General features: G+C 41.0%; 1 protein-coding gene across 1 annotated transcript; it reads right to left on the bottom strand.

Annotated features, from left to right (window-relative positions):
- Positions 1-227: 227 nt before the first annotated feature.
- Positions 228-1181, bottom strand: LOC122450626 (olfactory receptor 52L1). The gene has a single exon (XM_043483001.1). It carries the CDS (start codon positions 1179-1181, stop codon positions 228-230), a length of 954 nt encoding a protein of 317 aa, XP_043338936.1.
- Between the last annotated feature and the right edge of the window lie 14892 nt (positions 1182-16073).

The raw sequence follows: 16073 nt of genomic DNA, 5'->3' as shown, positions 1-16073 counted from the left end.
AGGATCATGAAAAAAAAGAAGGGGGAAAATATTTACAAGTTGAGCTCTCCAGGCACATCCCAATCAGCTGTGGGGCCAAGTGTTCATGAGGTTCTTTGCCATGAGACTATAACAACCAGAAGGACTTCTCACAGTAGCAGTGGACTCTATCCATATGGCCAAGACCAACCATGGGCTCCTGGCAGCATGGCTGGCAAGAACCTCTGAAGAAAATAGTTGGGATGTGTTCAGATCTGTCCTTTTATGTCAAACACCCTGAGTACTCGCTGGCGGATCTGCTGAGTCTTCACCCCATAGACCAGAGGATTGAGTGCAGGTGGCACCAGGAGGTAGAGTGTGGCCAGAAGAACATGGACATGATGGGGCACCTGCTGGCCAAAGCGGTGAGTGAGGAAGGAGAATATTCCAGGCACGTAGAAGACCAGGATGACACAAATATGAGATCCACATGTGCTAAAGGCCTTAAGCCGGGCCTCACCCCCTGGTACCTTCAGCACTGCCTGCAGGATGAGGGCATAGGAAACGCCAACGGCCAGGACATCTAGGCCAACCACAAGCAGTGCCACCGCCAGCCCATAGGCTCGGTTCACTGTGCTTTCTGAGCAGGCGAGTTTTACCACGGCCATGTGTTCACAGTAGGCATGGCCTATGACGGTGGCCTGGCAGAAGACAAGTCTCCTCAACAAGATGGGGAAGGGGAGGAGGAGGAGTAGCCCCCGCACCAGCACCGCCATCCCAATGCGCCCTATGACCCTGGGATGCAGGATGGTAGAATGGTGCAGAGGGTGGCAAATGGCTACATAGCGATCCAGAGCCATGGCCACAAGTACACCCGACTCCATGGAAGAGAACGCGTGGATGAAGAACATCTGGATCAGACAGACGGTGTACCCAATCTCATGGGCGTGAACCAGGAGCACTGCAAGGGTTTTGGGTGCAGTGGAGGAAGCCAGGACCAGGTCAATGCCAGAGAGCATGGCCAGAAAGAGGTACATAGGCTGGTGCAAGGATGGGTCAGTCCAGATGGTGAGGAGGATGGTGAAATTGCCCAGTAGGGCAAGGAGGTAAAGGACACACAGCGGGAGTGCTATCCAGTGCTGGCTTTCCTCTAAACCTGGGATGCCGATCAGGAAAAAGGATGGCTGGATCAGCCTCCAGCTGGAATTCCTCAGGGTTGTCATCTAAATGGCTTGGAAAGAGAAGAGACAAAAAGAAAATCATAATTTCTCCATTCCTGGTGCATTTTTTTCTGTCCCCATAACTCTCTATTTCAAACTTTTGCTATGTCTGTCTCTTATCATGATGATCCTGTGCTCCTGAAACCCCCACTTAAAAAGAAATATGAACTAAATAGCTATCATATTTAACTTCTGCAGAGTTAGAACAAAAATCTTTAAACTAGGTATGTTTGTGTATGTCTGTTTGTCTTAAAAGACAGACACAGTGTGAAATCATTGTCTTTTCAGTGTAAAAGAGGATTACACACTTGTATTTATGTATTATCAGTAAGAGTCAGAAATGATTTAGTTCTTGTGGATTATAAATCTATACATCACTTCAACTGTCTTTTTCGTAACTCAATGCTAACATAAAAGATTGCCCCAAAACAGTGACCGTGGCAGGTACAAAATCTAAAATGCCTGGAGGGCTCATATCTCCCACCTTTTGCTTTCCTTCCAGATTCAAATCCATAATTAAAGGAACATTTTTCATTGACACCTCCAAGAGAATCTCACAATTTTACAAAACTTCACATTTCAGTGCTGAACATTCTACAGAATGAGAAAGTTAATTCTCTCTTAACTACTTCCCTGCTGCTACAAGTTTCAACCCCTTTCTCACGTCTCAGCTGAGGAGTCAGAGGACAGCTGAGCATTGGTGGAAGGCCACCATCCATTGCTCTGATAGGAGCAGTGTCAGCAGAACAGTGGAGGAAGATGAAGATAAACTTTAGTGGGTGAAGGAGAAGAGCAGAGACATGTGTCTGAGTACAACCTGCCTCTTCTTTGTACTGTGTTGTTGTGAGTTTAGGGAGAAAGCTGAGAGCTGTTTGTTATGCATTAATTACTAAAGTGCACAAGAAATCCCTCAATGATTTGTAGAGGAAAAGCAAAAGGGACTTTATTCCCAGGAACCTAAAAATGAAGATATATTTAGCTCTCTGGCCAGAAAGCAGAGGACAAGTAACAAAATTTGAAGTTGTCCATTCCTAATTATTCATGTAAACTTAGTCCAAGTGACCTCTCTTCTATGAAGCCTCCCCCAAATTCTGTGAGGCAGCGGGGCATGTCTCCTTCACTTTTCTCTAAAATCACCTTCCTGGCCATGTCATTGCACTGATTACTTTGAACTGTAAAACTCATTAGTGGGTCAGTCCTTTAAAAGTGGGGACGATGCCTTGCTTATGGGCTTTCCTGGTGGCTCAGTGGTAAAGAATATATGTGCCAATACAAGAGATGCAAGTTCGATCTCTGAGTGGGAAGATACCCTGGAGAAGGAAATGGCAACTCACCCCAGTATTCTTACCTAGAAAATCCCATGGATAGAGGATCCTCATGGCTATAGTCCACGAGATTTCAAAGACTTGGACATAACTTAGCAAATAAGCATGCATGCATGCCTTGCTTATGGCAGCAGTCACAGTGCAAGTCCCAGAAAGGCCAGAATTTAATTGGTGCCTTGTAATGTTTGGTGAATAAATAAATATCTATATGACTACATTTGAAATAAATAAATGAGTATATAAAGCAACCAGGAATTATGAGAACTTGACAAGACAGACCCTGAACTTAAGGGACAGGAATGATGTAGGGGGAGAGGGGGGCATTTATGAGACATGGACTGATTGAGCCTCAGTGCTCCTCACCAAGTGATATTCTGGGTGCCTCATGGCAGAAGAACCACACTGAATCTCTGCCATAGGAAGCTGTAGCAGAATCCTAGGTGTGTGTCAGAAATGAGGAACTCCTCATGGTGGTCAGTTCTACCACTGTCTCTGTCACTACAGGCAAGAAGGCTCTTCTGTAGGCTGTGGCCTGTCCCTGCCTCATCAATCTCCTTCTTTACAGTGGTGTGGATTTTATGATTGTAGTAAGGAGAGATGCAGGGACACAGATAGAGATTAGGCGAGGACACAAAAAGTGTGGGTTCGTGGGGATGACCTATTAGGAGCGAGAAAAATAGAAATCAAACCCTCAGATGTAGAGGTCAAAAGTCAAATCTGAGACACATAAATAATCAATAAAATGCCTAGAACAGGGGTATCGTTCTCTTGACCTCTAGGCTATCTTCTGAAAATGCATGCTTTACAGTCCCAACGTGTGTGTGTGTGTGTGTGTGTGTGTGTGTGTTAGTTGCTCAATCGTGTCTGACTCTTTGTCACCCCACAGACTGTAGCCCACCAGGCTTCTCTGTCCATGGGATTCTCCAGGCAAGAATACTGTCAGTTCCAACATAGGATTGAGCAAGACTTAGCAACATGAAGAGAACTTAGAAAGAGGAGAAAGTTCCCAGACTCAAGAAGGTTTCACTAAGACCCTTTCTGCTCAGCTGAAGAAATCTAGTTCCAGTTCTGTCTCCATGATGATCTTCTGCCTGGCTTGGAAGTATCCGTGATAAAGAAGATTTTACATCCAGAAGGCCCACACAGAAATCTCTGAATCCCCAAGAGGAAACAAAATGCATCACATTGGTCTGGGCAGCTCAAGTTTTACAAGGATATGAAGCATGGTACTAGCTCTGGCAAGACTTGGATAAATTAGGTAAATAAGACATACCTACATGCACGTGTGATGAGGATGCCAACCTAGGAGAATGCTAAAGGCCCCTGTGAATGGCTCAGCTGACCATGGAGATTTACTGGCATTGGGAAATATATGCAAGCTCACAGTTTATCTTGCAGCAGGTGTGATTTGAAGGGCAGAAGCTAAGGGGATTGAAAGAGAGTGGTTAGTTTTGAGGAATCAGTTAGTTTGGAGGATAACATCTCTGAGACAAAGGGAAATAAGCTTAGAACTACTAAGAGGTGTGAAACATAGTAGAAGACTCAGAGCCATCGTAATCAACCAAGAAATAACTCCTGTTGCAAGGATTATGGGAAAGGTGGAAGTCATCTGCCAAGAGTCTTCCCCAGAACCTTAAGCTCCAAACCTGACCTCACTTTCCACAACTGAAATACAATGCAAAAACTTTTAGCTGGTTCTGTCATCCATACTCTGAAAGGCAAGTCCATTCTTGTACTGCCTCAAGGTAGGATTGGTGACTGCAAAAAAGGGCTGAGCAGGCAAGTGTCATTACCAATCTGCAGGTCCCAGAGGACACTAAAAACATACCTGGACAGAGCCAGAGTTAGCCTCAAGAATGACTGGAGGTACACAGAGCCATCTTCTGCCCCAGGGGTAGCTGGTTGGACAGAGAGACAGAGCAGGGAGTGGCAACTTCACCTGATCTGGGGTTCCGTTTGTCCAGTGTTGATCATCAACCCCAAACCTGTACATCCTGGTGCCTGTGAGGATGGCTCATGCTCAGTGAGCTAGGAAACCCACATTGCTCTGTAAGCTCAGACTTCTCATATTCACAGGTCAAATTCAGCCCCAACAAATTCTTTAGTGGACTCCATGGTTAAATGTGTTCATTCCTACATCTGTTCAAAGCGTCAGGTGCTAAAAGTCCATAAGTAAGTCAGTCTCCCTTGCTGACTCATCCAAGACAATTTTCCTTCCTGAGTGCAGTTCTCAGCCAGTGTCTGGTTTATATACAAACACACAGACTTGACCCTCTTTGTTCACTTTGAAACAACACTGAAGGACCATCCCCCTCAAGAGCATCACATAGAATTAGCTTAGGTATCTAGGGTAACTGGATCATAGTTTAACCTCTTTCTCTTCTCCATATTACCCTGACATCCTGACAGATACAACCAGCTTTAATTTTCAAGTATGCTTCACAATAAACTTCTTGCATACAAACCTCCAACCTCCAAGTCTTACTCTGGAAAATCCAACCTATGACAAATGCCACATGTTTTTGATGAATTGAGTGCTTCTCTCCTAGGGGATTGTGACAGGTCCACAGACATCAACTCCATTCCTACAGCAAGTATGAGATAAATATTGATCCTGAAACAGCTCCTCCAAGCAGGTTCCCAAAGAGGCAGACTAAGACCTTTGTCATCATATCTAACCAAAATCCCAACCATAACTGCGGTATTTTAGAACCCAATGCATGAATGCTAAGGTTAATCTGAAAGAATAAACACATAAAAAGAGCTTCAAAATTGTAGTTTTAAGTTATATGGTCCTGTTGTGCATTAAATTTTTATAAAAATAGACTATTTAATTCAGTTTGATACTGGCACAAAAATAACCAGGAAGACATATGAAACAACAGATTACCCAGATATAGAATTAATGCATGCCTGTGTGTGTGTTTAGTCACGTCAGTCATGTCCAACTCTTTGTAACCTTATGGACTGTAGCCCGCCAGGCTCCTCTGTCCATGGGATTCTCCAGGCATAGAATTAATACATATAAAAATTATGTATATGACAAAGCAGGCATAATAATCAGTTGGGGGAAATGTAGATGCTATTTTTTAATAATTCAAAATCAATTTCTTTACATACTTCTCATTAACATCAAAATTAATTTCATATAAATGTTATGTCACAAAACCAAAAGCTCAGCTATTTAAAATTTAAAGGCTAAGAAGTGAATATTGGTCAAAATTTTGAGTAAAGAATAGTTCTCTGCACTTTTTACTTGAGGAGTGAAGTGTTCTAAAAACTTCATGAAAGCTAAGTAGACTCTCTCCTAGTGGTAATAAATAATAATGATGATAAGAGTAATAACAATGATGAAATTTGTTTCCATATGTTTACAAAGTTCACAGACTACCATAGAGAACATTTGTAAATTCCTGGTTAACAACTTCACTGTAAGCCTGAAACATCTAGATAAAGGCTGAAAGAAAATACTATATGTTTGATTTTTAAATATAAAGTATAGCTACATCAAGTCAAAGTTATCTATGGGCTTTCCAGTAGTCATGTATGGATGTAAGAGTTGGACCATAAAGAAAGCAGAGTGCCAAAGAATGATGCTTTCAAACTGTGGTACTGGAGAAGACTCTTGAGAGTCCCTTGGACAGCAAGGAGATCAAACCAGTCAATCCTAAAGGAAATCAGTCCTGAATGTTCATTGGAAAGATTGATGCTGAAGTTGAAGTTACAATACTTTGGCCACCTAATAAGAAGAGCCGACTCATGGAAAAAGACTCTGGTGCTGAAGATTGAAGGCAGAAGGAGAAGGGGGCAACAGAGGAAGAGATGGTTGGATGACATCACCAACTCAATGGATGTGAGTTTGAGCAAACTGAGGGAGATAGTGAAGGACAGGGAAGCCTGTGATGCTGTCCATAGGGTCACAAAGAGTTGGAAAAAACTTATCCACTGCATAACAACAACAACAAATCCAAAGTTATGATTACAGTCATTTGCTTTCAATTCCATATTCCAGACAAGAAGAAGGAAGAAAAGCCTCAAGAGACTTTTGCGTTTGATTGATTGAAATGAGTCTGATGTCCATATTTAGGTCCAAGATTCAAAGGTTAAATATTTCAGCTTCACAGTCTCCATGATAGAAGAGAGTTATGGAAAAATGGGTTTGAATGGATGTTGAATAGCTTCAGTTCAGTTCGGTTCAGTAGCTCAGTCATGTTCGACTCTTTGCGACCCCATGGACTGCAGAATGCCAGGCCTCCCTGTCCATCACCAACTCCCAGAGTTTACCCAAACCCGTGTCCATTGAGTCGGTGATGCCATCCAACCATCTCATCCTCTGTCATCCCCTTCTCCTCCTGCCCTCAATCTTTCCCAGCATCAGGGTCTTTTCAAATGAGTCAGCTCTTCGCATCAGGTAGCCAAAGTATCGGAGTTTCAGCTTCAACATCAGTCCTTCCAATGAACACCCAGGACTGATCTCCTTTAGGATGGACTGGTTAGATCTCCTTGCAGTCCAAGGGACTCTCAAGAGTCTTCTCCAACACCACAGTTTAAAGACATCAATTCTTCGGTGCTCAGCTTTCTTTACAATCCAACTCTCACATCCATACATGACTACTGGAAAAACCATAGACTTGACTAGACAGACCTTTGTTGGCAAAGTTGAATAGTTCACTCTTAGTGAAAAATGATAATATACATCATGTACTTTTCATGCAATGGCTTCAAAATTGATAAGACATTGGATCATGAAGAAAGTCTCAAAAACTCCAAATAGTAAATAAGTTTCAAAGTCTCTGAATCCACATGACAAACTCTGAAATCACTGTAGCTTCCTCCTTCCACTCTAAAAACTAGCCATACTGACATGATATTCAATAGTAAATCAATCTATAATATGATATAAAACAAATGGAGAGATGTTTATTAAGCAGAAAATATGGACATACTTCAAAAGACGAAAGACAGCTGTGATGAAATTATGGGAAAGAATGGAAGCCCAAAATGTGCACAGGAAAGGACTGCTACAAAAATAATATTTATTCAGAAATATCTGATACTAGACAGGCAGGACTAGCCTTTTGCACATGCACTATTAGACCAAGAAGTGAGCCAAAAGTCAGACAAGAGGGGTGAGTGTTCCAGAATAGTGGTGACTGGGTCAGAAAATAGGACAGTGATCCACATGGTTATAAATAGCCATGACCCATGAGACATGGGAAAGAAGCTCAACCATACGTCAAACCCTAGCATACCCCACGACTCCCCAGCAGTTTTCATCAAATAAATACAACAGCATTCTGAGATTTCCAACTAGAAAAAAATAATAATAACCACTCAATGACCAAGATGGCTTGGTCTAAACTTTGGACAGGTTTCTTTAAGACTACAGACCCCTAGCCTTAGTTTCCTTAGAATATTTGCCTGAGAAACTTTTAGAAATTGTAAATTCTTTCTCTGCCCTTTTACCACGTACATAAATCTTCTCCCAACCTCCTCTCAGTTTTGCAACCTAGAAATGCCTTTCTCAAGACGTGGAAACTTTCTCTTAAAATATAAACATCGAGTCTTCCCTGGTGGTTCAGTGGTAAAGAATTCATCTGCCAGTGCAGGAGATATGGGTTCAATCCCTGATCCAGGAAGATCCCACATGGTGCAGAGCAACTAAGCCCAGGCACCATGACTGCTGAGCCCATTTGCTGCAACTTCTGAAGCCCAGGTGTTCTAGGGCCCATGCTCTGCAACAAGAGAAGCCACTGCAACGAGAAGCCTGCACACCACAACTAAGGAGTGGCCCCCACTCACTGCAACTGGAGAAAAGCACGTGCAGCAATGAAGACCCAGAGCAGCCAATAAATAATTAAATAATTTTTTAAATATATATACACATCAAAGGAGATAGCACTCCATCTCTCAGTCTCTATGGAGAGTAGAAGACTAATTTCCAAGAGCAGCAGTTAGCAAGCACAGATGGCTTTTGCAGTCTCAAGAACAACTCAATATGTTTGACATACCATATTGATCAATCTCCCCCTAAAACCTTTCAGTACTTTTCCACTAGCTCAGCGCATGACTGAAATCCATTCCTCCTGACATTTTACCCCAGTCCAACTCCTCCTTTTGTTTTTGTGAAATTGGGTATCAAGACATGGTCTGTGATGTCTAAACATATCTGTGCTGTGGGAATACAGTCACTCATTTGACAAGTGATGTTACAAGCCCTAAGTAACTGCACTATTGCTTAGGATCTCTTACAGACCACATCCTTATAAATAGTCCCTTCATAAGTAAACCATTCTTAAATTACTGTAATATGAATATATGCTCTGCTCTCTAGTGGGATTCTACCTAATTTGATGTACATTCATTAGCAAGCAGTTTCAAGGTAGTGATATGACCGATTTTAAACAATCATAGCTTTAAGAAATGAATAAGTAAAGGCAATATACAAGATACCTCTTAGAAGATAATAGGTCAATGAAAGGCAGATCTGGGGAAACCAGGATAGGACTGGAAAGTACTTGGAAAGACCTAGACAAAACTTTGTGAAACAGATATTTTTTGGCAGTTATTGAAATTATGGAAAACTGTTGACAGTGGGAAAAAAGGATACAGTCAGTTTAGCTGTATCACTTGGTTTGAACATGCAAAGGTGTTCCAACACCAGTGATATATTAGAAAACATTTTGAGGATAGTTGAATTTCATACCTGCCTTTTGTAATTTGAACACAGAAAACTGAATCAAGTTGAAAATGACCCTCCATAAGAATATACAAATCACACAAATGCACATATCCCTAACAGCTACAAGGTACCTTACTTAGTTCACTTCACAAATTTCCATCTAATTTCAAATAAAGTTTCTTTTACCACTTCAAAATAATTCATAAGCTGCAACTTTTCTGTCAATGTCCACAAGCAGTCTCCCTACATTTTTCAAAGTAGAGCATTGTATTCAATGCAGTATTTTTTAACCATTTAATGTGAAAAACTCTGCTACTGTATATTGTTTTCTATCTTTTTTATCCTACTCATTCCATTTTTCCATATATCCTATGGCTTTTCACATGGGATTTTGCATAGCATAGTGAATTTTAAGAATCCATGTGTTATGTGATAAGAGAACCAACTATACTTGATAGAATGAGTGGGGAGAACACCAAGCCTGAGAGAATGGAGAACACAGCTTCTTCCAGCAGTTCAACCTGGCAGAGCTGTCCATCTGGGACAGCTGTCCCTGGAGCTAGGCTTGAATAGGACTGTCCTGGGAGTGACCAAGTGTTGGAGGATGAAAGGAACAAAAAGTGCCCACTGAACTGAGATGGTATCTTGAAACCAAAAACCAAGGCAGGCAGCTCCATACCCAATGGATCAGTTTATTACAGGATAACTTACAGGATGGGTTTGGGCAGATGACAATCCAGAAGCATTTGCAACTGCAAATGACAGCCCAGAGTTCACTGGGACAATGTTATAGTTAACCTGGGGTCAGGAATAGGTGCTTAGAAATAGGAAGTGTATGCCTAAGTCAAGATTTATAGTCTCTATAAGAACTCCTTCAATCATCATATTGATCTTTTGTGTCTCTCTCTTTTTCTTTGATAATCTTACGAGGACCTCATCAATATTATTAATCTTTCCAAAGTACCAATTTTGCTTTTTTGTTGAATTGTTAAACTTTTCCTATTGTTTCTGCTTCCAATTTTATTCATCCTGCTATTATCTTTAATAATTCCTTAATCTTATTTACCTTGTCTAAATTTACACTTCTTTTTCTAACTTCTTAAGTTGTCACCTTAGATAATTGATATTAAATCTTCATACTTTTCTAATAAAAAAAATTTTAAGTGTAATTTTCCCTCTACTTTAGCTATATTCCACAACTTTTACTACATGCCTTTATAAATTAGTTTGAAATATTTTCTAGTATCCTCTATGATTTCTTATTTGAGTCACAGATTATTTAGAGGTATTTTGTTTAATGTCTGATTGTTTGGACCTTATCATGACATATATTGTTATTGTTTTCAGTTTAAATATATGTTGGGTTTTTTCTTTGAAATTTATTAAGACATAATTTATGACCCAGCACAAAAATGTACCCCGCTCCCTCCACATTTTCCAACCTTCCTTTACCATTATCAAGTGAAAGTCGCTCAGTCGTGTCTGACTCTTTGTGACCCCATGGACTGTAGTCTGTCAGGCTCCTCTGTCCATGGAATTCTCCAGGCAAGAATACTGGAGTGGGTAGCCATTCCCTTCTCCAGAGGATCTTCCCAACCCAGGGATCAAACCCAGGCTTCCTGCATTGTGGGCAGATTCTTTACTATTTGAGCCACGAAGGAAGCCCAAGAATACTGGAATGGGTAGCCTATCACTTCTCCAGTAGATCTCCCTGACCCAAGAATTGAACCAAGGTTTTCTGCATTGCAGGGGGATTCTTTACCAGATGAGCTACTAGGGAAGCCCTTGTAACATTTTCAACCTCTCCCAAAGAAAGGAAAAGGTGCCCTCTGCTGCCTACTAAGGAGGAACCTTATCCTCCACTTTTCTCTCTTGCTTGCTTTTCCATATGGGAAGAAAGGTCACTAACTGGACAGAGACTGTTGGAGTAATGGGTGGGGTTGTTGAGGCTGAGAGTAGGTAGCATGTTCCAACCTGTCCGTTTCCCTGACAGCCTGGAGAATCTATAAGGACAGCAATGGACTCTCTTTTGCTTCATATTCAAATTTCATAAATTCACTTGCATACATACCCATGATTTGCTTCCCAGAGAAAACTTGGGAGCCAGCCATTATCTTTTTATAGTTTACATTTTTCTAAATCTTCATCCATTTATGGGGATCCTACAAATGGTTCAGTGGTAAAGAATCCTCCTGCTAATACAGGAGATGCAGTTTCGATCCCTGGGTCAGGAAGATCCCCTAGAGAAGGATATGGCAACCCACTCCAGTATCCTTGCCTGGAAAATCCCATGAACAGAGGAGCCCGGCAGGGCTACAGTCCATGGGGTCTCAAAAGAGTCAGACAAGACTCAGAAACTGAGCAAAACCAACAAAAATACTTGTTCTTGGAGCCAAATGTTCACATCAAGTATCCCCTTAGACTGGGGAAGGGAGTAAGCAGCCATCCTAAGATCTAGAATTAAGGGAATGAAATCGATGGCCCCCTCTGTGTTCTCTGGTTCCACATATATCAGTCATGACTTACTGGAGAGCTATGCATATGGAAGTTATTAAGCTCTATTATTCCTTTCAGTCAGTTCAGTCATTCAGTCACGTCCGACTCTTTGCAACCTCATGGACTTGCAGCACGCCAGGCTTCCCTGTCCATCACCAACTCCTGGAGCTTGCTCAAACTCATGTCCACTCAGTCGGTGATGCCATCCAACCATCTCGTCCTCTATCATCCATCTCTCCTCCTGCCTTCAATCTTTCCCAACATCAGGGTCTTTTCCAATGTGTTAGTTCTTTGCATCAAGTGGCCATCAGGAGCTTCAGCTTCAGCATCAGTCCTTCCAACAAATATTCAGGGTTGATTATCTTGCTGGATTGATATCCTTGCTGTTCAAGTGACTCTCAAGAGTCTTCTCCAACACCACAGTTCAAAAGCATCAATTCTTCGGCCCTCAGCTTTCTTTACAGTCCAACTCTCACATCCATACATTACTTTGGCCCCTCTTTAACTCCTTGTGAGTGATCACTACTACCAAGAATACAGAGAGGATTAAGAGTAGAAAACCTGCACTTCTAATCTCCAGCAGTACTCCTGAGCTTTTTTCTCTCAAAGAGGCACCCTGTTTCTACCAAGTTGAGGAACATCTAATTCTAGAATGAGAGGTCTATATTCCTAATCCTAAACTAAAACCACACCAAAAATTACTAACAGAATAAAAGAAGCACTCTCTGCAGAGGTACCAAGTTTGTGCATTCATCCTGTATCACAATTACTGAAGATGTTTCTTGCATTGGAGATTAAGTTAGACACTTAGCTTTGAGAAGTAAATGAAACATAAAAGATTCCTATCTACCAGAAGCTTATGGCTTAAAACGGAAGCTATAGACAAAACTACTAATACCACAAAATCAAATCTAAAATGTAATAATTCTGATTCAGGATACTGGATTGAAAATATTATGTACTTTCTCTCTCTCCCAGAAGTCTCATTTAGTAGAAAAATAATTATGAAAATAACCATAACAGTTCTATTATACAGAGATGTGTAAAACGATTGGTTCAAATATTTTCTGATTTTTCAGAATCCATAAATCAAATTGGATTGGAAATATATAAAAAAACAAAATGAAAAAATCTGCAAACCAATGTAAATGTGGACGGTAGAATTATGAGTTAGGGAAAGAGTAATTAGAGAAGTTAAAGCTTGACTTAGAGATAGGAAATGTCCTTATTAAGAGATCTAGGGAATACTCCAAGCTTAGAATAATAGAAATGAAAACAGAAAAGAAAAATCATTCAGTGAATTGATGAAGAAATTATTCTTGTAGTGCCAGAGATGGGTCAGTTTACTATCCTGTGCACACAAAGTGACAAGGAAACCAGCTCCCTCTGTAAATGAAGGAGATGTTGCTGCTTCTCCAAACCCTGTCATTGCTGTGGGGGCAGACAGAGAGAATCAGTTAATTCTGAGGTAGTGTCAGTTCTCAAGGTTAGAAATAGCTAAAAATCATGGAAAAGCAGCTTCACAGATCAGCAAAATACACTGTAGTATCTCTGGCTCCAGGCATAAAAGCTTCTCTATTTCAGCAAAGCTGAAAGAAGCAACAGTTAGAACTGAATATGGAACAATGGACTGGTTAAAAAATTGGGAAAGAAGTATGCCAAGGCTATATATTGTCACCCTGCTTATTTAACTTATACACAGAGTACCTCAAAATGTTAGGCTGGATGAAACATAAGCTGAAACCAAGATTTCCGGGAGAAATATCAATAACCTCAGACATGCTGATGACACCACCCTTATGGCAGAAAGTGAAGAGGAACTAAACAGCCTCTTGATGAGAGTGAAAGAGGAGAGTGAAAAAGCTGGCTTAAAACTCAACATTTGAAAAACTAAACTCATGGCATCCAGTCCCATTACTTCATGCAAATAAGTGGGGAAACAATGGAAACAGTGACAGATTTTATTTTCTTGGGCTCCAAAATCACTGCAGATGGTGACTTCAACCATGAAATTAAAAGATGCTAGCTCCTTGGAAGAAGAGGTATGACACACCTAGATAGCATATGAAAAAGCTGAGACATTACTTTGCCAACAAAGGTTCATATAGTCAAAGCTATAATTTTTCTAGTAGTCATGTATGGATGTGAGAGCTGGACCATAAAGAAAACTGAGTGCTGAAGAATTGATGCTTTTGAACTGTGGTGCTGGAGAAGACTCTTGAGAGTCCCTTGGACTGCAAGGAGATCAAACCAGTCCATCCTAAAGGAAATCAGTCCTGAACATTCATTGGAAGGACTGATGATGACGTTGAAGCTCCAATACTTTGGCCACCTGATGTGAAGAGCCAACCCATTGGAGAAGACCCTGATGCTGGGGAAAATGAAGGCAGGAGGAGAAGGGGATGACAGAGGATGAAATGGTTGAATGGCATCACCAACTTGATGGACATGAGTTTATGCAAGCTCTGAGAAATGGTGAAGGACAGGGAAGGCTGGTGTGCTGCCGTCATGGGGTCACAAAGGGTTGGACACAACTGAACAACTGATCAACAACAAATTTCAGCAAAAGAAGAGGAAACTCAGTACATCTTTTCATTTTCCTCCTGACAGCCTACAGGGAATTCCGCCTGTGGGCAAATCCCTGGTTAGTGACCTATAGAGTCCCACCATCAGGGCACAGGGGCTGTGACATTCACAGCCTCTAGGGAAAGTCACACCACCTACTCAAACCAGTTAATTCTTGTCAATGAACAATTACTTAAGAGTAAGGATCTATAGATATATAGTTTATAGTTTGAGGAAAACTGGTATCCTAAAAAGGAAGGGCCATGCTAAACAAACAGAAAGGCAAATCCATTACAGAGAAGAGAGAATGAAGAAAAACAGATTTTTTTATTTAAGTAATTTTTTTCTTAAATGTCCTTTTTAATGCATTTTTGAGGTGGCAGAAATGTAAGGCAAAAAGTAAACCAGCAGAAAAGATAAGAATGTTAATCCAAAGCATCAGTACTGACATTTAGCTGAATGGCTACACAGTGAAATACTTTCATAATATTGATAAATGTTTATCATGGGTAATCAAGAAAAAGAGAAAAAGCCCAAGTAAACACTGCTAGGAATGAAATAGGGGATATACTACAGACACAGTAGAAAATTAGATAATAAAATAATTTAAATAATTTTCTCATACTGAATTTGGATGTGAGTAAAACAAATAGACCTTCAGACAAGAACCGCAAACCTTTTCAAAAGGAAATTTTTAAAGACATCCTCAGGTAGAGAAATACATATCTCCTAGAAAGATCTGAGATGAAAATTATATACTGCTTAAGCTATAGGTTAGTATGTTGTAACAAAGATCCCCCCAAAATACAGTGCCTTAAACCAGTTTCAAGTTCATTTCTGTCACAGGTTTAAGTCAGGTTTGGTGGCCCAGGAAGAATCAGGACACAGACTTCTCTACAATGTTGCCCTGCCATCTTCAACACACATTTCCATCTTTTGATCCAAGGAAGCTGCTTCACATTCACATTCCAAGCACTGGAAAGTAGTATAAATGGAAGGAGAAAGCAAATTACTCCTTTTGTAATCCACTCAAACTAAGTACCTCTAGTGGCAAAGTAGTTGTTTCCCAGTGTGTGTGACACAGCATAGCCGGGCTTCCCCAGGACAACTGCAGTTTCAGTTCAGTCGCTCAGCTGTGTCCAGCTCTTTGCGACCCCATGGACTGCAGCACACCAGGCCTCCCTGTCCATCACCGACTCCTGGAGTTTACTCAAACTCATGTTCATTGAGTCGGTGATGCCATCCAACCATCTCATCCTCTGTCGTCCCCCTCTCCTCTCACCTTCAACCTTTCCCAGCATCAGTGTCTTTTCAAATGGGTGAGCTCTTCACATCAGGTGGCCAAAGTATGGGAGTTTCAGCTTCAACATCAGTCCTTCCAATGAACATTCAGGTCTGACTTCCCTTAGGATGGACTGGTTGGATCTCCTTGCAGTCCAAGGGACTCTCAAGAGTCTTCTCCAACACCACAGTTCAAAAGCATCAATTCCTACAATATTGTAAAGTAATTAGCCTCCAACTAATAAAAAATAAATGGAAAAAAAAAACCAAAAGCATCAATTCTTCAGTGCTCAGCTTTCTTTATAGTCCAACTCTCACATCCACACATGACTACTGGAAAAACCATAGCTTTGACTAGATGGACCTTTGTTGGCAAAATAATGTCTATGATTTTTAATATGCTGTCTAGGTTGGTCAACTTTTCTTCCAAGGAGCAAGCATCTTTTTATTTCATGGCTGCAGTCACCATCTGCAGTGATTTTGGAGCCCAAAAAAAGCCCAGGACAACTTACCATAGTTTAAGTCCGACACCTAGAACAGTGATGA

This window comes from Cervus canadensis, chromosome 11, assembly GCF_019320065.1.
Source record: "Cervus canadensis isolate Bull #8, Minnesota chromosome 11, ASM1932006v1, whole genome shotgun sequence".
NCBI lineage: Eukaryota > Metazoa > Chordata > Mammalia > Artiodactyla > Cervidae > Cervus > Cervus canadensis.
This window is presented reverse-complemented; position numbering and strand designations above follow the sequence as displayed.